General features: G+C 33.7%; 1 protein-coding gene across 1 annotated transcript in view; it reads left to right on the top strand.

The window, feature by feature from the left end:
• Nucleotides 1-14,318, top strand: part of LOC147069638 (nardilysin-like) — a 41,771-nt gene extending 27,453 nt beyond the window's left edge. Inside the window, 9 exon segments of the mRNA XM_085950858.1 lie at nucleotides 746-896; nucleotides 1,159-1,298; nucleotides 5,068-5,302; nucleotides 7,574-7,717; nucleotides 11,123-11,179; nucleotides 11,181-11,331; nucleotides 11,629-11,897; nucleotides 12,527-12,625; nucleotides 13,405-14,318. Of these exon segments, the coding sequence (XP_085806984.1) occupies nucleotides 746-896; nucleotides 1,159-1,298; nucleotides 5,068-5,302; nucleotides 7,574-7,717; nucleotides 11,123-11,179; nucleotides 11,181-11,331; nucleotides 11,629-11,897; nucleotides 12,527-12,625; nucleotides 13,405-13,647 (1,489 nt within the window). The 3' untranslated portion in view covers nucleotides 13,648-14,318.
• Nucleotides 14,319-22,134: the final 7,816 nt, after the last annotated feature.

The following is a 22,134-nucleotide window of genomic DNA, read 5'->3' as shown; positions in this document are numbered from 1 at the left end:
TTGGGAATAGCATTTCCACCTCCACACAAGCTTAAAGGTATATTGTAATTAAAATAAAATATAATATTGAAGACTACAACAGATGAAACCGGTACGGAATAATATAAAAAAATGGAATTACAAACTACTAAATTAATACAATACATTTCCAGATCAATTGACAATAATTATAATAAAGAACACCCAACCATGTCCTACCCTAAGATTATATGGGCCTCCACAAGTTGCTTATTTAATTGGGCATCACATATATTGAAAAAATAAACCTTATATCTATGGAGATGGAACCTAAATATATGAAATTGAATAAAAAAAGATCTGGTCTAGCTACAATTGCTCCATCTCTACAGAAGAAGGTTTTTAAAACATCTTTGGTTAATTAATCAATTACATACATTATTCTTTTTATATTGATTAAATTCGACGTAAATTTGACATTTCACACAGAGTGTCAAAGCAGACATTTAATTATAAAATTTTGCTGTAATTAACTTGTGTCAATTTTATATTGATCAGCCAAAAGCAATGACCATTATTTTTAAGATAGGTACCATTTTGTTTTCAGGGTTGCCAATAAAAGAAGAAAATAATGAACTTGTTAATAATCCAACCACATCTACTAATACAAAGTCAAACTGCCTTTAAAATAGTTATTAAATTAACCAGTGACCCGGATTTATAGAGTTATCATAGTCTACCGTATAGAAATGTATTATAAGGAATGTTTTCTTGTTGCACTTTTCAGGGTGTGTCTGCTAGACACGTGGATCGCTGTGCTTCAGCTAGTTTTGGATGAAAAACTCTATGCAGCAAAGACAGCTGGACTTACGTGTGACATCAGCCGCGACGATAAGGGGGTCGAAATCAAAATCATGGGTTTTTATCAGAAACTGCCTGTAACTATAAAAATCAATATTATTGTTATTGCAAACTGGATTTGTTTGATTATTTATATTGACGTTATTAATCTTTTATATAATCTAAGAAATCTCTATTGATCATCTGCTGTGTTTTAACAAGTTAATCTAAGATCATTGGTTTACACTTTTACAGTATACATATCTGGGATGTTTTCAAATTATATTATATTCCATTCAATTTTCATCAAGTGCCCTCAGTTGATACTATGTATTAACATGTATATTTCTTATCTTACAGATGTTGGTTGATGTTATCACGAAGACAATGAAAGAATATAAAAACTTCATTTCACCCGTCATGTTTTCAGCCTTCAGGGATGATTTCCAAATGGGGGGAAATCACAAAAGTGTCAACAAAATTGAAAACTCCCTCGTCAGGTTGGTGACCTTTTCTTTTATTCCTTCTTTGATCATATTTTCGAAATTGTCATGAAATGAAAAGGGATTTACATAATATGTATGTAATGGTATCTTTATAATATTATCATTTATACCAATCACCCTATGACAATCTTAATATCACCAGTGTGTTTGAGACTTTCGCCTTGTTTATTACAGTTATCTTACAATTAACCACCTTAGGTGATATTTTGAAAGATTGCAGAATGAAACCAATTATTCCATTGCATAATATTTTAATGCCAGATAAAGCGGTAACTTTAGGGTCATTGGTATTTTATCGTAATCTTACATAAATCCATCTTATCCATGGGAAGTACTGCGTTTTTATGACATCTTTAGTGAATAATCGAAAGACAGGAACATTGCATCTAGAGTCTAGACCAGTACTTCTCAAACTGGGGGCGCGGCCCCACGGGGGGCCGTGGAGCTCCTGCTAGGGAGCCGCGAAATATGTCAGTATTTGAAAAACAAAAATCATAACGTGATCCCTGGTCGATATCTGATACAAATCAGTCAAAATCTCGAGGTCGAATTTTTACACGATCACAATACTTTATCCGATATGAATAAGAATTTATTGTAGAACTTAGTAATGAATTTCGCCTCTTTCTTCATGACAAAAAATCAGATCTTTCTTCCCGCTTTAGTGATGAAAAATGGATGAATGCTTCATATTTGGCAGAGTAGTAAATGAATTGAATCTTTCTCTCTAGGGAAAAGATATCAACATTATAATTCTGAATATCAAACTTCAAGCTTTCTACAAAAACTTTCTTTGTGGTCATAAGGAATTAATCAAGGATGCACTGACATGTTTTCATGCTTGAATGAGTTTCTTACCACCAATGAAATATCTCTTTCGACTTCAATTAAAAGTATTATGGTACTTGATCACATTGTCGAATCACAACGATTTTTCAACATATATTTCCCAAACTTAAATGAATACCAAAAGTACAATTGCATAAGAACGCCGTTTGCTAAATCCTTAAAATATGATCATATTACGTAGGCAACTCAAGAAGAATTGGTGATATTAGATCATATAATTTCCTTGAAGTCGAATTTAGTAAAAGAAGCCTTCACAATCACACCACAAAAGCAGCATTATTAATAATAGTTACTTTTGAGACAATATACCCATGCGAAACATCATTTTCATCATTACTGGTAATAAAAAAATAAACACAGGTCATGTCTTTCAACAGAGACTTTGGAGCAAACCCCGCGAATTAGCATTTCAAACATTGCACCGGATATTGATTTATTATGTAAAAATATGCAATCACCCTCTCATTAAATTGTTTTTGTGAGCTGATAATGATAATGAAATGTTCTATTATTTTTAATAAAAATGTACCCATAATAATAATTAATGTTAAATAAAGTACTATTGGTCACTTAAGACTAAAACTTTTGGGAAGGGGAGCCTTGGATTTATTTTTTTCTGATTTAGGGAGCCGTGGTATGAAAACGTTTGAGAAGCACTGGTCTAGACTATGAATAAAATCCGTGATGTACATGTTTTGTAAACAGCGCGATCACTGTTTTTAAAGTTCGCAAATGTAGCATAATATCTTAAGTTGTGAAGAAGAGTAAGAACGGGTAAGTCCTTCTTTGTAACATTTTGCAAATCGCGTTTCTAACGACGTCTTTCGAAAATCGAAACTAGTTTCAAAATTTAACAGCGCTATATCTAGAGCAGGGGTTCATAAAGTGTGTCCTGCGTGACTTTTTGTTGTGTCCCACGAGATTTAATATGTTGAACCTGTACTATTTTTACCACGTTTTTAATAGCTCGTATTCTTGTTTGTCTGGTACAATTTTTTTCTTGTGTCCAGTACACTACCATTAGTTGCTAAGGGGGTCCTAGCAACTAAATTATTAATATATACATGCGTTACTATGGAAATCAATATGAAATGTCAAAATGAAATTTCAGTATTCTATATTTATTCAGTATTTCTATCAAGTACAAAAAAAGTATTTATTAATACATAGAATTGTGAAGTTTATATGATTCAACAGAAAATTTAAAAACGTGGTATATAAAAAGTTCTTTTTATCTTGTAATTTATTCTTCATATCGAATATTAAAAATTACAAAAGCATCTTATCGTGATAAGAATTTAATTGAATTCGACTTTAATTCGACGAAGGACTTTCACTTGAGGTATATCCAAATATAGTAAGTTAAACATGCGCATCAAATGGCATCTTTGTTTGGAAGTCCCTATATTTGTGAAAAAACATTTTGTACAATGAGCATCATTAAATTAAACTTAAGATCAAAATTAACAAACAACCGTATCGCATCTGTTTTCATTGACATCACAAAATTTGAGCCTAGATTGCAGGATTTAGTTTCAAACAAACAATTGCATGAATCACATGGTGACAAAATTTAAATATTATTTTTTAGTATATTAATAATATTGTATAGTGTTAGTTTCAATTAAGTTTACACATTGGAATTTGCCTTTTGTTTTTTAGAAACAGAAAATATTTACAAAAGAAAGGGCGGCGGCCCGCCAAATATTTCTGATCTAAAAATTGTCCCTTTGACGAAAAAGTTTGTGAACCCCTGATCAAGAGTATGTATTGTTCATGTCTCTGAGATACCTTTTTCGCAGTCGCGATCGTCTACTCCTTTCTATTTTCTACACTGCGAAATCTACAACTCTCGCAACAAACGCTTGTAATGAATTCATTTTTGCCGACTATACCGACCATGTCCGGTCCTCAGAGAATCATAATATGGGCCTCCACAGAAGTTGCCGACTTCTGACATATATTATTGGCTGAAAGTGACCCTGAAAGGTGACCGCCATTTGCATTTTTCATGCGCATTTCTGTACGCAGCCTATGACGTATACATTTTTTATAGCTTTCTTATTTGGACTATAATCCACCGAATACCTTCAACGCGGTTTGAGACTTCATGCATACAGCTCTAAGATGATAATCCTAATATGTAGCTAACAATCATCAAGGTCAGTATACTGAACTCCCCATTTACACGGTTCCACGCGATACCGTGTTAAAAAACGTATAAGTACACTAAAATACTTCAAAAAATCAAAGGTAACAAAGATTATTCACTATGTTTTAACACATTCTGGCCAAATTGGTCTCCAACATGCATTCAGAACCGATGGATTTGAACAGTGTTATTTCGAAATCGTGTAAAAAAACTGTGCAAAAAGGGAGTTCAGTGTATTGGCAAGTCGAGATCTGGTTTTGGATTTTACTATGTTTATGGTGGAAAATAAAGATTCGCACAAATATGTGGCACCAAAACAGGATTTTATTTTTTAAGCTCCTTCTGGTCAGCTTGATATCACAGGTTTCGTTATTAAATACTATGTAGTGGGCGCATGAAAATAGTTCCACGGGCACAGGGCTTAGAACCCCTGGTGTAGATAAACCAATTTAAAATACCGAAAGGGGACTGAGGAGTAAGGCCTGTTTTTACTTGCCCTAAACAGATTGATATGATGAATTTAAATACTATATTATTTTCTAATACAAGTCACTCTCAGGGTCCAGTGTTGTCTCTCTGAGAATGTAAGAAAACATGGGGGTCATTTCCCATTTTCAAAAGTCCGGGACACCTTGAAAAAATTGAACGATCGTGTTTATCCTAGTTACAAAAATAAATCGATTCACTTCTCTTACTTATCTTTGTCTAAACAAAATCAGTGACAAGCTCTTTCACTCAATATTTACAATCGTGTTATTCCAGTGATGTGTGGTACGCTTTGACAGTGGAAAACTATTACACGGCTTCCCATAAATTGTACTCACGAATAGACATCAAATACGAAGACATAGAGGCGTTCATAGACAACTTCTTGCAAAGACTGCGCGCTCAGATACTCATCCAGGGAAATCTGCTCAAGGACGACGCTATCGCCATCTCTAACACCGTGATAAACAACCTTAAATGGAAGCCCATGACTGAAGCAGATCGGCCAAAGGTTTCTATGTTACTAATTTTCATTTTCCTTAATTTTTTAATCGTCTACGATTCAACAGTGGCTTTGAAATAGGGTACTTTATGACGGTCAAGTAATAAAACCTAGGTATATCAAAGCGTGCCGATTTCATTCAAATATTGAATACGCATTACATTTACGTGACAAACTTTAATGCGTATTATCATGATACTGACGTAACTATTGAAAATAACATAACAAGTATTTTAGTTTATTTCATATTTTTACACACTCGAGATCAGGATCTGTCATATACCACTTCCAGTAGGGTATGCCAGTTCACATTAATTTTGTATTCCCTGAGGGTCAGAGAATAAGCTAGTAAGCAGTAAGAAATGCTAGATTTCCTCAAAATTCAAACAGTGTCTAGAAACTAGCACTACAAAAAAATACACCATAATAATTGTCAACATTGTATTTATACAAAGAGATTTTATATGACCAGAGAGATCGAAGACGAATTTCGTATTTTGCAGACAGTCTCTAAATAAATCATAAAATTAAAAGTTAATACAATTAAGAAATTTAGTTATCATTTTGTAAGTAAAATTTATTTAAAAGATGTAAGGTAAAAAAATTGCTTGCTAGACACCTATTCAAGAATACTAGATCTGGCAAGAAAAATGGTAAACAACACAAACATAGACCCCTCTAAACCAAGCCGACTGCTTTCTAATTCTAATTCTGCAGTCAACTTAAATAAACATGTTATGCATAGGTTGCCGTTTATATTTCGGGAATTTGCAACATTGGTGTTGCTAGGTGCAATTTGACTTCTGTATTTTAAAGTTTGACATTTTTAACGGCAAAAGTACTCAAAAAGTTTTAACAAACGGACGCTTTTTGTTTTTTTTTAAATTCATTTGAAAAATTTATCTCGGCCAAAAAATGGAATTAACTCGTGAAAATTTTCTTGCGATTATTTTTAACAACTTTCGACGCGGATTAACACGGGAACAGTGCATCGCTGAACTTAATGCTTTATATGGAGATAAAGCACCATCAAAAACTACGGTATATCGCTGATTTAGCGAATTTTATCGTGGCTGTCGTTCACTCACAGACGAGCCGCGTGAAGGTCGTCCAAAATCAGTTGTTTCTCCAAAAAACATCGATGCTGTGCGTGAACTGATAATGCAAGATCATTATGTGATATACCGTGAGAATGAGGCATCTTTGGGCATTAGTAAAACTAGCGTGTATATGATCTTGCATGAATATTTAGACCTAAGGAAGCTATGTTCGCGTTGGATCCCGCATAATTTGACAATCGCTCAAAAAGAGGCGCGTGTCGATTGGTGCAATGAAATGCTCAAAAAATACAATCGAGGTGCTTCAAAAATCGTTAATAAGATTGCTACAGGTGACGAATCTTAGATCTATGCGTATGAGCCCGAAAGTAAACAGCAGTCGACCGTATGGGTCTTCCAAAATTAGTTTAAACCAACAAAAGTTGCTCGCGCTCGAAGCACTTCGAAGCAAATGGTCGCCTGTTTATTCAGAAAAACGGGCCATGTCGCTACTGTACCTTTAGAGAATCATAGAACAGTCAATTCTGAATGGAATACAACCATTTGTTTTCCAGAAGTTTTTGGTGAAATGAGGAAAAGCAACTGTCGGCGTCAAATCATCCTTTATCAAGACAATGCGAGCTATCACACATCGGCTCAAACACGCGCCTATTTGAGCACTCAAAACATCAAATTGATTTGTCATCCGCCGTACAGACCCGAGTTGGCACCAAATGATTTCTTTTTATTCCCGACAGCCAAGGATGAATTGCGTGGTCAACGATTTTCTACACCAGAAGAGGGGGTTGATGCATTCAAAAACCATGTTTTGGAGTTACCTTCTACAAAGTGGCAAAAATGCTTACCAGATTGGTTCAACCGCATGGAAAAGTGTATAAATTGTCGTTGAGAATATTTTGAAAAACAATAAAACTGTTTTTATTGTAAAAATTGTTTTTGTTTGTTATTCCCGAAATATAAACGGCTACCTCGTATATTTGTTTATGTGTTGATATTTTCTTTAGCTTAATTTTATCTGTACTGCAATATTGATCTATTCTATAAGGTTATCCAGCCAGAAAATTCTTCATCTACATACTATCTTTTCGAATTTTTTCAATGATCAGTTGTAAAGAAGTTGCAGCAATGACGGTACAGCTTTTTTCTCGTTTTTTTTGTACGATTAAATGCAAATCATTCAAAAGTCGTTACTGGCTCCTTATAATTTTATGACTGCTTTCAGATGAGAATGTATCGGCTACCACCCGGAGAGAAGTACTGCCGCATAAACTCGTTCTACAGTGATGATACCAATAGTATTGTTACAAATTATTACCAGACCGAATCGCTCACAATTAAGGAGTACAGCATACTTAGCATTGTCATGGTAAGTCTTGTACAATTGCATCTCATTATGCAATTGAGGTGTCTATTTTCATAAACCGATAAGTCACACATAATATGGTCACAATCTAAAGCCGGATAATTCATTAGCGAGTCGTAACTGTGACCATTGCAGATACAGTGACTAGTATGGATGCTAAAAAAATAGTTCGCGAGCCTGCCACCATCAGCCTGAGGCGTAATATCATACAATAATGTGCCAATTAATATACAATTTCAAAACTGGTCAAAAGTATATTATGAAAAATTTTTTTTAATGAAAATAATTATTTAAAAATTGTGAAAATAAATTGTTACACCTCAGTCTAAATATGCCGCCATATTTAACTACCCCTGTTCCATTCGTTAACGTATTTAATTTCAGTAGTGTTCACAGTGTGAACGCCCTCCCCTTCATCATAAATTATCACATGTCACCCCATGTGACATAAATGGATAATCACATAATTAACGGTTAAATATACTTTATTAAATTTAATAGTGGAGTAATAAAGTATTAATGCAATATTTTTACCAACAATGGAATAGTGGCAGTGTTCACGTGTTTGATTCAGGGTTAATGGGAAAGGTGTGCACAAAGATTATATTGTTTTCATTTGAAATCGTAAATGTGAGACAGTAACCAGGTATATATTTTTAAAATAAAAATGATATTATTTTGCATCTCTTTATCCTTGCTAATTTGATAAAAAAAATTCTCTTTCTCATTCTATCTCATTGCAATTTTCACAAAAAAAACAACATTGAACGTAATTCGCACCCCCAGTAAAATACTGTCGTAAGTCTGAAATGGGCGTTTTCGAGTTATGGATGTGGTTGGATTCGTATTTTTTTTTGCTATTTTAATAAAATACTATCGTATCTCAAACTCAAATAGTGTCGGAGAGAAAGCACTTAATACAGTACATTACTTTCCGAAAACTGTTGAATAGATAATAAAATAGTGTTGCAACTAAGTTACGACAGTATTTTACAAGAAGCTTTCTAAAAAACTAAAACAATACTTTTCAAAAAAATACTGTTGTAACTCTGTTACTACAGGAAAATCTTGAGATACAGCGTAATTTTCTCACTAATTGCATGGATATTATTGTTCAAAAGTATTCAAACAAAAAAAACTGGAAGCAGCAGAGGCAACAATTTTTGTTATCAACAATTAAATGGAAGTAAAATACAAGAAGTATGCAAAAAATACTTTATCAACACATTTGGGGTGAGTGAAAGGTACTGCTCCACTGCATGGAAAACAAGAGATCTTCTTTCCGGAACGCCAATTCCAGAACAAAGAGATCACAAAAATCACAAAAAAATTAGTGATGCTTAAAAAAATTATATAAGAGCTCACATTAAGTCTTTCCCAGTGATCGAGTAACATTATTTGCGTGCACAGACGTCCAAATTGTATTTAGATGGTAAATTAACAATTGCTGAAATGTATCGGTTATACAAAAAACAACAAGCTGACAGCAATATGCCATTTGGAAAAGAACACTATTATACGCATCTATATTTAATGACGAATTTAATATTGGCTTCTTTAAGCCTAAAAAAAGATTTGTGCGTTGAATGCGACCTATACAATAATTCTTCACCACCAGATGAAAAAAAAACAACTTCAAGAAAAATATGAGACACATCAACCTGGAAAAAAGAGGCAAGGGATGAAAAGATCAAAGACGTAGCAGAGTCCCGAACTAATGGCCAAGATAGCGTCATTAATGTAGCTGTATATGATTTTCAGGCTGTTTTACCGCTTCCTTGCGGAAATGTGTCAACTTTCTATTATAAACGAAAGTTTGGCAATGTACAATCGTACAGTCTATAATATCACTGAAAATATTGCAAACTGATACATGTGGGACGAGAGTCAAGCTGCATGAGGATCCAATAAAATTGGTAGCTGTGTACTCGATTACAATGCATGTAAAAAATATCACCACAATGAGCATTTTATTTTTTACAGTGACAATTGTGCCGGGCAGAATAAAAATAAATACATTGCTGCAATGTATTTATATGCCACCGGGAATTGACAAAAAAATACAACGATCTCTCATAAGTTTTTGGTCACCGGGCATAAACAAAATGAAGGCGATATCGTCCATTCTACAATTGAGCAGCAGAAAACCAGGGCTCTAAAAAGTGGACCAATATTTGTGCCCAGCCAAATGATTACCATTGTACAAACAAGTAAGAAAACAGGACAACCATACATAGTTAAACCCATGACGACAAATAATTTTCTCAACATGAAAAAACTAGCAGATGAAATCGGTAAAAATTACAACACGGATGAAAATGGAGAAAAAGTTTTGTGGCAGAAGATTAAAGTTATAAAAGTAGACAGAGACTATCCATACATTATTTTTTTAAAACCAGTTATCATGAAGAATGTAGGAAATTGAATGTTCGACAACAGCAAATAGGAAAACCGTTACCAATGGATGGTCTCAATATATCCAAAGCATATCAAGTGTGGCCAAAAATAACGACAATTAAAAAGAAGGATTTGCTTTCCTCTGCACCGCTAAACATCGTGAATTTTATTATGATTTTTTGCTTCTCTTCCAAGTGATGTTTAAAAATTGAAAATCGTATGTAAAAAAATTATTTTCCCATTAAATTAAATAATTAAGTATTTTTTTGTTGTTTTGAACTAATAATTGTATTTTTCTTTTTTTTTCAATAAATCTTTAAAGATTGTACCATAACTTAATATTTTGAAAACCTTCCTTTACAGTGCCCAACAAATTAGTTGAAATTATTAGAGTGATGGTAGGGAAATTTACATAGAAAGTATTGAGTTGATTCAAATTTTACCATGAAATTGTCAAATATCCTAATAAAATACAGTCGTAACTCAGAAATATTCAAATATCTCCGTTTGTATATGTTTTAGAGAAAAATGATGAATACAGTTGAAAATAGATCATGTTTTTCCATAAAAATGAGTAATAATTTTTACATTCAGACTTTTCCTGTATTTACAAAGAATATTTGAAACTTCAAATGGCTCTCCTGCAAAATGCCAATTTTTGACTTACTACAGTATTTTACTGGGGGTGCGGTATGTTAGCAAATCCATTTATTAAGAATATAGTAGGTATTGAACATTCATTTAAAATATCAGGTATATGTAGGTACTTTATAAATCACACCAATATTCAATTATGTATTGGTTATTAACATAACTAAAACTAAATAATATGGCTTCAAAATTATATAAATAGAATTTCTAGGAAGTTTAAGGAATGTGCGGACTTATACTCTGAAAATATCGTAAAATTTCTATTTTGACCCACTTGCGACATGTGAGTCCTTAATCTAAAGGGCCTACAAACTTTTCAGATGGGAGAGTCTTGAATATTTAATTGGCTTCTTGTTTCAGCTACTTATGGAGGAACCACTGTATAATCAACTCCGCACCAAAGAACAGCTGGGGTAGGTATACAGTTATATGCGATGCAGTCTCCACATTCGGCGTTTCTGGTTTCCTCATCACAGTCAACACGCAAGCCGACAAGCACAGGTTTGATTTTAATTTAACCCCTTCTTACCCTATCGTGAGACGATTATATGGACCTTCGCAGGGTGGAGGTTGAATTAGTAGATTTTCGTTTTTTCAAGAAATGGATGTTAACCACTTGCTCAACCTATTATGTCCATACTTTGAGTCCATTTTGCCAGACCTGGGATTCGAACCCGTGATCCACAACATAATAGTCTTCTTTCCAGTTACAAATTGTTCACTTCCCTCCATCTTTACTTAACACTTAACCTACTTCTCCCACCCTCCTGTTATGGTAGTCTAGTAAAACAAACTACACGCACCGCATTGGCATATATTTAGACACATGCAACTTTGCCATACAAAATAAATTTGATATGCAATTTTTCCTTTATGGCAAATATGCTGGTCAATATCGCAATTGAAATACAATTCCTGTCTTTTCAGTACCGATCACGTGGATAGCAGAATAGATAACTTCTTGAACGGTTTCCGCAAAGAGATTCGTGAATTGACTTCAAAGGCTTTCGAGCAGACCAAGCATGCAGTAATTGAGTCCAAGCGGACCGTTGACATTCACCTGCAAGACATGGTCGGAAGGAACTGGACCGAGATCTCACAACACGAGTATACTTTTGACAGGATTGCACAAGAGGTGAACTTGAAGTTAACTTTATCAAAAAGCTACTAATGTCTTTTAGGATGTTACAGTATTAAAGTGCTACTGTTTTCCGACTCATGTGCAGAGCAGTGTACATGAGAACCGCCATCCTTGCTAGTATATATTTAAGAGAACAAAACATTGTGGACATAACAAATCTAAATTCAAGACGTTCACAACGTGAGATTTACAATATAACAAATATTACCCTCACAACAGAGAAGAAAATATTTATATAGTAAAAAAAAACTAAAGTACAATTTTTATACAGAAAAATAAAATTTCGAAAACTAAATACAAAGAATGTCACTGAAAATGTCTAATTCTTTGGGGAATGTACCCAATTATGTATTATATACTCAATAAAATAGCTGATCCGCAATTTATTGAATATTCATTTTAATGCATTATTCAATTGTGCGTAGTACAATAAATAGCAGATCGCAATTGATTGGATATTGAGTCTCTCATAGCGCCTCGGACTGAGCATTCTCTCACCGCGTCGCACCCTTGAACTGTTTAACTGTCGCACATTTCCTTTAGACACACTGTACTGTACATTTAATTCCAGGTTTTGCATTTTTATTCCTGTATTTTATAAGGTATTTCATTTATTCTTTCAGATTAAAATGATCGAGGAATTGACCCTCGAAGACGTTAGGAGCTGGGTCGATGAGCACACGCAGGTTGTCGATAATAAGGCCAGAAAATTGTCAATCCAAGTAAGTTTATTCTTTATATTGTTCGAATGCACTATTTGTCAATCACTCTCGTGAAACCGACGCTGATATACCGGACCGAGACATAAATCCTTTACTTACTGATTATCAAAAAAATGGGTATTCAGAAAGGAACTTGGGTTGGGCCAATCTGTAAAATGAAGAATGGCGGCACCAATGTAATGACAAAATATAGTGTTTGCGAGAGCAATGCGGTTTGAAATTTTTTCACTGCACTCATGTGGGCTACATCAATTTTACAGATAAAAAATTGAGATGCACGTCAAACATCGAGTGACTAGTAGTAACATAATATTTGTTTCACTACATGCTGCAATCACAATGACATGACTAATATGCATATCTGGCGTATCCCAGCACGAACATACCCAAATTTGACCGACATGTCTACCAACCTAAATTTTCACCGTATTAATAATTTACCGATTATGTAGATGACCGCCTTGTGTATGGAATGCGTTTCGTGTTAATTTGGACCAATGAAAATAATGGAATCGTGCTAAAATGCTAACTGTTAAGAATTGCTGCACAGGATATTGCTAGCATCCCTGCCCATTTTTGGAGCCATTTTGTCATCCTGGAAATTACATTTCAATATCATCATTCTAGTTTTTAAACACCTGTATCTATTTTTTAGCAGATAATAAAAACAGTATAAATCTTTTTTTTATTTTTTATAATTAATGGGGGGCATCCTCTTGTATGGAAGTTACAAATATATATTGCTAAATTGTAATTAATTATAAATATTTTGTCTTCAGATCATGGGCTACAAGACCACCGCTAACTTAGACACCGACGAAAAGATCAAAGCGGACCAGACCGTGGAAGTCCTACCCCCGGTCACCGACTACTCCCTGACATTTGTGCCAAGAGAGGGAGATGCGCCCGACGACGTGAACAAGTCAAATGCGTTTTTTGAAAGCTTAGAAGTCTTCCAGGCGGACCTGCAGCTGATGCCGGAGAGGCGCAACGTCACGCCGCAGATGACCGAATCCACGTGATTCAAGATCTCACTCTTGTCTGGAAATGATAGCCTCCCTCAGAATGATCGCCTCCACTCTGTACTTATCCTATTTGTTGGGCTATTGCCTCAAAAATCTCGCCAAACAATAATATGCATATTTTTTTATATTACAACACTAGTTGTCTATTTATATATTTTTTTACGTGTACTATACAATATATTATATATTTTTGTGTTGACCTCGAATTTGATGTTGTTATTAATTTGTTACTCCTGCCCAGATATGTCGAAGAAAAACCTTCATCTACAAAGATGGAGCCTTTCCAGTTAAATGAATGAGAAATTGTTAAGTATTTTAAAAACGTCCACGAATGACGGGGGGTGTAAATGCAAATGGATGGAAACGTAAGTTTTTTAGTAATGACTTCATAAGTCAGTCATGACACTGGTGTGTAGAAGATAATGAACATACTTATACAGTTCTAATCAGTCATACAAGAACATCACAGGTCTAGTGGCAAAGGATATCTCAATGGTTGAATTTTGAATGTCAAAATCATGATTTTTGCTAGCGGGCATGCAAAAATATAAATATACCTGCTATCCATTTAGTGTTTTGCATTTAATTCAATTTTAGGTTTTACATGACGACTCGCAAAGAAATCATAGCAGAATTCCGAAAATTCAAAATGGTTGACATTTTAATACTCGAGCTTAAATATTGGGACCATACCTAAATAAGATTTTATATAAATAAAAATGATTTTAAGTTATACACATTTGTATTTTTCATAAAAATCGATGTTTTTTAAAATTAATATAAAAACTGTAAAATATTGAAAACTTAATAAACTAAATTTTTATAATAAATATAACCATAAAAATAGTGTAATAATAACATAACCTATGCCACAAATATGTAACAAATTCACATTTTTTTTTACAATAATTGTAAGTTTATCTTTTAATTAAAATAAAAATCTGTTTAATGTTTTCAGATTTTATTAATTAATACAGTTGAAATTGTAAATTATAAAAAAACTCTCAAATTGCAAGCTTCGTATTTTTCCGCTAGGTTCTCTGTTGGCATAAGGACCCCCCCCTTAACCGTAGGATGTGATTTGATCATGAAAAAATGTCATTGCTAAACAGATAAAATTGACATATATATCACTTTGAAAGTTATTACTGTCACCGATAAAACTTACAAAGTGTAAACTATTTTTTGTAATTTAGGCGAGATTACCATTGGAAACTCTGGAAAAGTATGTGGTCAGCACGTTTGGTCTGATAGCTTCCAACAATCTGGACGTCGACGATTTCTCACAGTACGGCTTCAAGCCAGAAACCATCACGCCAGATTTTCACTCCATCTATTACATCAAACCGGTTGATCAGGTTAATGAGGTGAGTCTTAAAATTTAATATTGATTTACCAGTCTTATCAATTGTCAATATCAATTTTACCCGAAATATTCACCCGTGCGCGTGAAGGTAATCTGTAACTCCTGCGGTTCATTTGTTTCCGCACGAAAAAAACAAAGGGTAGAATACTTTTTGAACATCCCTAATACTTTGCTTTTATTCACAGGTGGTGTTAAACTGGGGAATGAAGTCATTCCAGAAGCATTACCTGGATGCTCCACAGAAGTATGTCTCTTGGATTATAGGACATGATGGAGCCGGAAGTCTTTCATCGTACTTGAGAAAAAAGTTAGTCAATTCTTTTTGCTACTAACAGTGAAATTATTGCAATTATATGATTTTTCTCTTTTTAGACTTATTTAAAATCAACAATGTTCTCAACTCCCAGAACGACTGCTGAACGAACCTCAACCTACGGCTGTCGCTATGACAGTAGTCCTACGTGTTGTAATTCTACGCGTTGCTTTTAATGCGTAAGTGACGTTAATGGTTTTGTTTACTTTAATTATTATATTATTTTAATATAATTCTAGAACGTTTTCGATTTTCACGAGGCACTGTGGTACTATGCGGGGGGGGGGGGGTTTGTTCGACCTCGAATCTATTATTTCACTTTTTCGGGTTGTTTAATAATCCATCATTAAGGTAAGTGAAACGATAACTATAGTACACTATGATCATTTGGAAAGATTGAATGCATTTTAATTTAGTCATCAAATGTTCAGAGTTTTTCAAAATGCCTGTCACGGTAATTGTTCCTACTATTTCCTTTATGTAGAATTCCGTCAGCTAATTAATTTTTTTTCGAATAAAATTGGTAATACCAAAATATTACAATTATATTAAGATTATAATAACCATAATAAAAATAAATAACGCTAAATGGACACACGTTGAATGTTATGACAAAATATTATATTCCGTCCGGCACGCATTATTAGCTCAATCCGCGCATCGCATAGTTACGATCTTTTACCGGTATTTTTAGACTATACCTCAGCTGAAGTATAACCTTAACACGGTAACACTAGGGGTACATTTATAAAGGGCAAATAATTCGTCATCTTATCTATTTGGGATATCCTTCAGACGTCTCGCACATCTAAACTCGCCTCGTCTGCCGCACAGCCATAAATCAGACCTTCTAGGAACGTAGTACCAATGTTTCATAATATATTATAAAGACCGCGTGCGCACATAGGCACCTAGCGACTGTCACGCGTAACCTACCGAAATGAGGATTTATGGGATGCGGCAACCGACGATCCGGTATAGGAATGACCAATTCGTAGCGTGTACGTATGCGTACTGGCGCCTTCGACCCTCAGCCCGAGACGCATTCAATTTGTTGCTAGCAGCACTAGATGTTTATATTTTTATTATAAAAAGTCGCATTCCGCCAATGTGGCAACGTATGTTTTGTGAATAACGATGATGTCAAATCGACGTATTCGACACGTTGCAGACGGGACGAGTTTAGATGTGCGAGCCAGCTTACAAGGCGCGTTGTCGGCTCAGGGCGACATATCGTCGCTATAGGATTTGTTTCCCGAATAGACCAAATGTCAATTTTTCAGGAGACGAAAAACAAATTTCATTGTCGTATTATGAAATATCAGTAGATGTATCAATCATTTTTTCTACACTGTATGATTGCAACATTATCTAAGAATAAATTCCAAGAATAATATACTGGTATAAATCAGTAAATGCACAGAAAATTTGTTTTATTTACAAGTACTCGTTGTGGATATTCGGGAAATATTTAGCGCTCTCTCAGAATAATGGATATTCGGGACAAAACAAGGACGTTCGGGACTTAAGACCGTAGCGTATTGCTGCACGGCCCACGGATTACTGAGTGGTCAAAAAGTACGCACCTCAAATATTATATTTATTTACACGATAATTTTTAATGATTACTTTTACTATTTCAATACCAAATGATCGTAATAACCCAAGTTCGTAGGTAATAATAACATGCGGCATTCGCTTTTTTCGGTTTTTTTCGTAATAAGTAATAAAATAGTTTTTAATAATCTTTTTTTTTTATTCAACGAATAATTCACAAGATTTAAGAATGTACCATTCTAATTATTGAACATACATAATTTTTAAAATCACTTCTGAGAAAATATATTATAACCAATAGAAAAAATCTTTTTGAAAAAAGTAAGACACCCGGCAGGAATCGTCCCTGCATCTCCTGGTTTTACGACCCAGTCCACAAATTATCCACTATGCTACGAGGTGACATACTTATAACGACAAACTTTAACTATTGGCCTTTTAATACCTGCTCATCAGTATTCTTCAAAATCAAGCGACTATCGGCGATCGGTTTTGGTTTATTAAATAAAAGTAGGTATCTACTACTTCAATTACTAACCGACGTCACGGATTTCTCCAATATTTTATGATGGTACTTACTCGTACTTGCTAACAATTTTATATTAATACTTTTTCCAAAAAAAAAAAAAAATCTATGTATATATATCAGTATATTATTATATCTATATATTTCTATAATTAACAATTAAACTTATTACAAACCACCAAATAAATATTATATATTAACTATTGGAATGACAATACAAAATATTAGCATCTATAAATTAATTACCATTGGCTGCTAATATTAGGTAGGTACCAATATCCTAAGTATATAATATTTACCAAATAACTAGTTACTAACATACATATTAAATTAAATTAACTATCAGCGCATTCAAAAATAAATAATAGCATCGCCTTTATTTTCATAGAAATACCTAGATTAAAAGTAAAATAAAGACAAACAATGTTTAATTAATAATAATTTGAAATAATAATTATTTTTTACGTCATAGTAGTTGCCGGGTCACACTGTAGAATTCATATAACCGTTGGGATTTTGTGTCATTTATCAAAACAAAATGCAGTTATTTAGGTTAAAATACTCACTTCCATAACTTTACTATAAGTTCAGGGCGAACTGGTGATGTATCAGCTATAAATGATCTCTTCAAATTTGATGAATTCACTATTAAAACAATAGTAACTTTAAAAACAATATCAATAAGACGAAATTTGAAAGAGCATTTCGGACGGCCGAAAAATATGAAAGTGGGCTAGATTGTTTTAGAGCTGGACAGCGTGAATGTGGGAGCGAGATGCACGGCGTCAGCGCGGTTTGATTGGCCAAAAGTCATATTCGGGAAATAAAAACTCAGCCAGAGATTTATTTCGACCGAAATTAACTTGGATATTCAGGTGCGAATAGTTGGACATTCGGGAGAACAACACGGAGTAATTGTAACTTAACATGGCGTATTCGGGTTTTTCAAAAAAATATCTCTGTTCCTAGATAAAAATATATTGTTTTTATAAACGATTTCGGTAGAGTTCGATAAAAGAAATTGAACTGCATTAAAATGTCGATTTCGACAAAAATGGATATTCGGGAAACAAATCCTATAGCGACGATATACTAAAATATATTGCAAAAACCTAACATCTCTGAAGGTGATTCTGACGCAAAGGGCAGGGGGGGTTGGTAAAAATTCCAGAATCTACTTTTGAGCTTGAGTCTCAACAGAAAATTTCATTATTTGTCTAAATCTTCTCAGTGTATTCCAAGGTCGTTCATCTGGCTTTCTAAATGCTGGGCAGCTCAGGTTATATATATATATATATTTTTTTTTTTTTTTTACGAATAGATGCAGCGACTTATGTGAGCAATTCAGCGTTGCCAGATAATTATTTTACCAAATTGGTATTTTTACCATATGAAATTTAAAAAAATCGGGATTTCGGAGCAAAAAGCGGGGCAACCTAAAAATGCATAGTTTAATACAGTCGAACTTGGTTATTACGAGGAAGATGGGACCGACTGAATTTGCTCGTAATAAGCGTTACTCATTATAATCGTTACTCGTTATATCAGAGAATATGTATTTTTAAATGAGCGATCACATAACACAAAAAGCCGCAATTCAAACAAAAATATACAATTAGAATTTTTCCCTGAAACAAGCATGGCATTCATAAACTACAAAAGAAGGTGTTTATTGTAATGAACGCTGATAGGTACCTACTTACTTCACAAACCTTGGATTTTTTTTCAATTATATGCGTGGATACTTCAATCTTGTCTGCGAAAACACCAATTAGGTAAGTTCTTAGACACTTAACTAGTATCATAAACGTTATCCGAACCCAGCGGCATCCTGTCCGGTCGGATTTTATTGCTTAGGGTCGAAATGTTTTTAAACGATCCACACATTAACAGTTTTAAGAAAATTTTTGACGATATTTTAGCTAGGTATATCCGATAAGGAGCTCGTTATAAAGAGAAAATCATAAACTAAAATGTCAACGAATGTTTCCTCGTTACATTCGAGATCTCGCTATTTCCGTGATATAACCGAGCTCGACTGTATTTCTAATGTTTATTTCTATATTGTCATCCAGTCGAATCTACGATCTAACGATTAGTAATTTTCTCATGTCGCATCTCCGTAATTATTAACTGTCAAAATCACTTAAATATCATAGTACGTGTCTGTATTAAAATTGTATAATTTATTGTTAAGGGAAATATATTGGGTATTACTTTAATCACGCAGAATCCTTATATTCATTGGAATCAACCTACCCCCATCCATCCCTTACGATATCCCTTTTCGCCAGTAGTGATTGCCGACGAGATGTTGCCACAGTGAGAAGCAGTTTTGCTGATTTTTGACAATACACTGCGCGCTTAATACATAATCTGAATACGCTATAATAATATAACGCTATATAATTGTAATATTTTGGTATTACCAATTTTATTCGAAAAAAAATTAATTAGCTGACGGAATTCTACATAAAGGAAATAGTAGGAACAATTACCGTGACAGGCATTTTGAAAAACTCTGAACATTTGATGACTAAATTAAAATTCATTCAATCTTTCCAAATGATCATAGTGTACTATAGTTATCGTTTCACTTACCTTAATGATGGATTATTAAACAACCCGAAAAAGTGAAATAATAGATTCGAGGTCGAACAAACCCCCCCCCCCGCATAGTACCACAGTGCCTCGTGAAAATCGAAAACGTTCTAGAATTATATTAAAATAATATAATAATTAAAGTAAACAAAACCATTCACGTCACTTACGCATTAAAAGCAACGCGTAGAATTACAACACGGAGGACTACTGTCATAGCGACAGCCGTAGGTTGAAGTTCGTTCAGCAGTCGTTCTGGGAATTGAGAACATTGTTGATTTTAAATAAGTCTAAAAAGAGAAAAATCATATAATTGCAATAATTTCACTGTTAGTAGCAAAAAGAATTGACTAACTTTTTTCTCAAGTACGATGAAAGACTTCCGGCTCCATCATGTCCTATAATCCAAGAGACATACTTCTGTGGAGCATCTAGGTAATGCTTCTGGAATTACTTCATTCCCCAGTTTAACACCACCTGTGAATAAAAGCAAAGTATTAGGGATGTTCAAAAAGTATTCTACCCTTTGTTTATTTCGTGCGGAAACAAATGAACCGCAGGAGTTACAGATTACCTTCACGCGCACGGGTGAATATTTCGGGTAAAATTGATATTGACAATTGATAAGACTGGTAAATCAATATTAAATTTTAAGACTCACCTCATTAACCTGATCAACCGGTTTGATGTAATAGATGGAGTGAAAATCTGGCGTGATGGTTTCTGGCTTGAAGGCGTACTGTGAGAAATCGTCGACTTCCAGATTGTTGGAAGCTATCAGACCAAACGTGCTGACCACATACTTTTCCAGAGTTTCCAATGGTAATCTCGCCTAAATTACAAAAAATAGTTTACACTTTGTAAGTTTTATTGGTGACAGTAATAACTTTCACAGTGATATATATGTCAATTTTATCTGTTTAGGGGATCCTTATGTCAACAGAGAACCTAGCGGAAAAATACGAAGCTTGCAATTTGAGAGTTTTTTTATAATTTACAATTTCAACTGTATTAATTAATATAATCTGAAAACATTAAACAGATTTTTATTTTAATTAAAAGATAAACTTACAATTATTGTAAAAAAAAATGTGAATTTGTTACATATTTGTGGCATAGGTTATGTTATTATTACACTATTTTTATGGTTATATTTATTATTAAAATTTAGTTTATTAAGTTTTCAATATTTTACAGTTTAGGTTTTTGACTACCTACCTAATTTATAGTTTTAATATTTTTTATATTAATTTTAAAAAACATCGATTTATATAAAAAAAATACAAATGTGTATAACTTAAAATCCTTTTTATTTATATAGAATCTTATTTAGGTATGGTCCCAATATTTAAGCTCGACTATTAAAATGTCAACCATTTTGAATTTTCTGAATTCTGCTATGATTTCTTTCAAAATAAGTGTAGTTTAGAGACTGAACGAAAATAATTATTGAAAAAAAAGAGAAATCATACACGAATGCATTCTTTCAAGTTTCTACTATTTCCACACTGAGCTAATCGCTTGTGTCATGGTCAAAACCTGTTGTCGTGGATAGAATTCTAACCCGCAACCTTCTGATCGTAAAGCGAGCCTCACCCCGAGCACCACTAAGCCATTCAAGCAAATTAAATTTCAAATTGTACAATTTCGGCCGCCATTTGTCGTATCCATTTTATGTCATCAAATTTGCTGTTGTTGGTATAGACGTGTCTTTAAAACGACAACGTATCATTATATACTAACGATATACACGAGACAATATTAAAAGGATTCCAAAAACATCTTAAGATAAACGCATTGCATACGGGGATATACAGGGTTCGTTAAATGTCCATAATGATAATGTACAGACGTTTTCTTAAAAATGGAATGAATCGTGATATACGTATGATATACGCAGTTTCCAAAAAAGCGGTAATATGAAAAGGAGTCCAAAAAGACTCTAAAATATAAATGTACCTTGCAAAAAATTTAATACACTTCTTAAAGACGATTTTTCGCTAATTCTGTTAATATCATTTTATTCCATAATTAAAGATACGTGAACATTCACAACGCTTTTGTTTCTAAACCTACCATAAGTAGTAGGTATATATATATATATATATTCTTTTAGCATTA

Source organism: Rhyacophila brunnea, unplaced genomic scaffold (genome assembly GCF_057557595.1).
Source record: "Rhyacophila brunnea isolate RB1 unplaced genomic scaffold, BYU_Rbru_1.0 scaffold_23, whole genome shotgun sequence".
In the NCBI taxonomy this organism is placed as follows: domain Eukaryota; kingdom Metazoa; phylum Arthropoda; class Insecta; order Trichoptera; family Rhyacophilidae; genus Rhyacophila; species Rhyacophila brunnea.
Note: the sequence above shows the minus strand (reverse complement) of the source record. Positions and strands in the feature narration are given on the sequence as shown.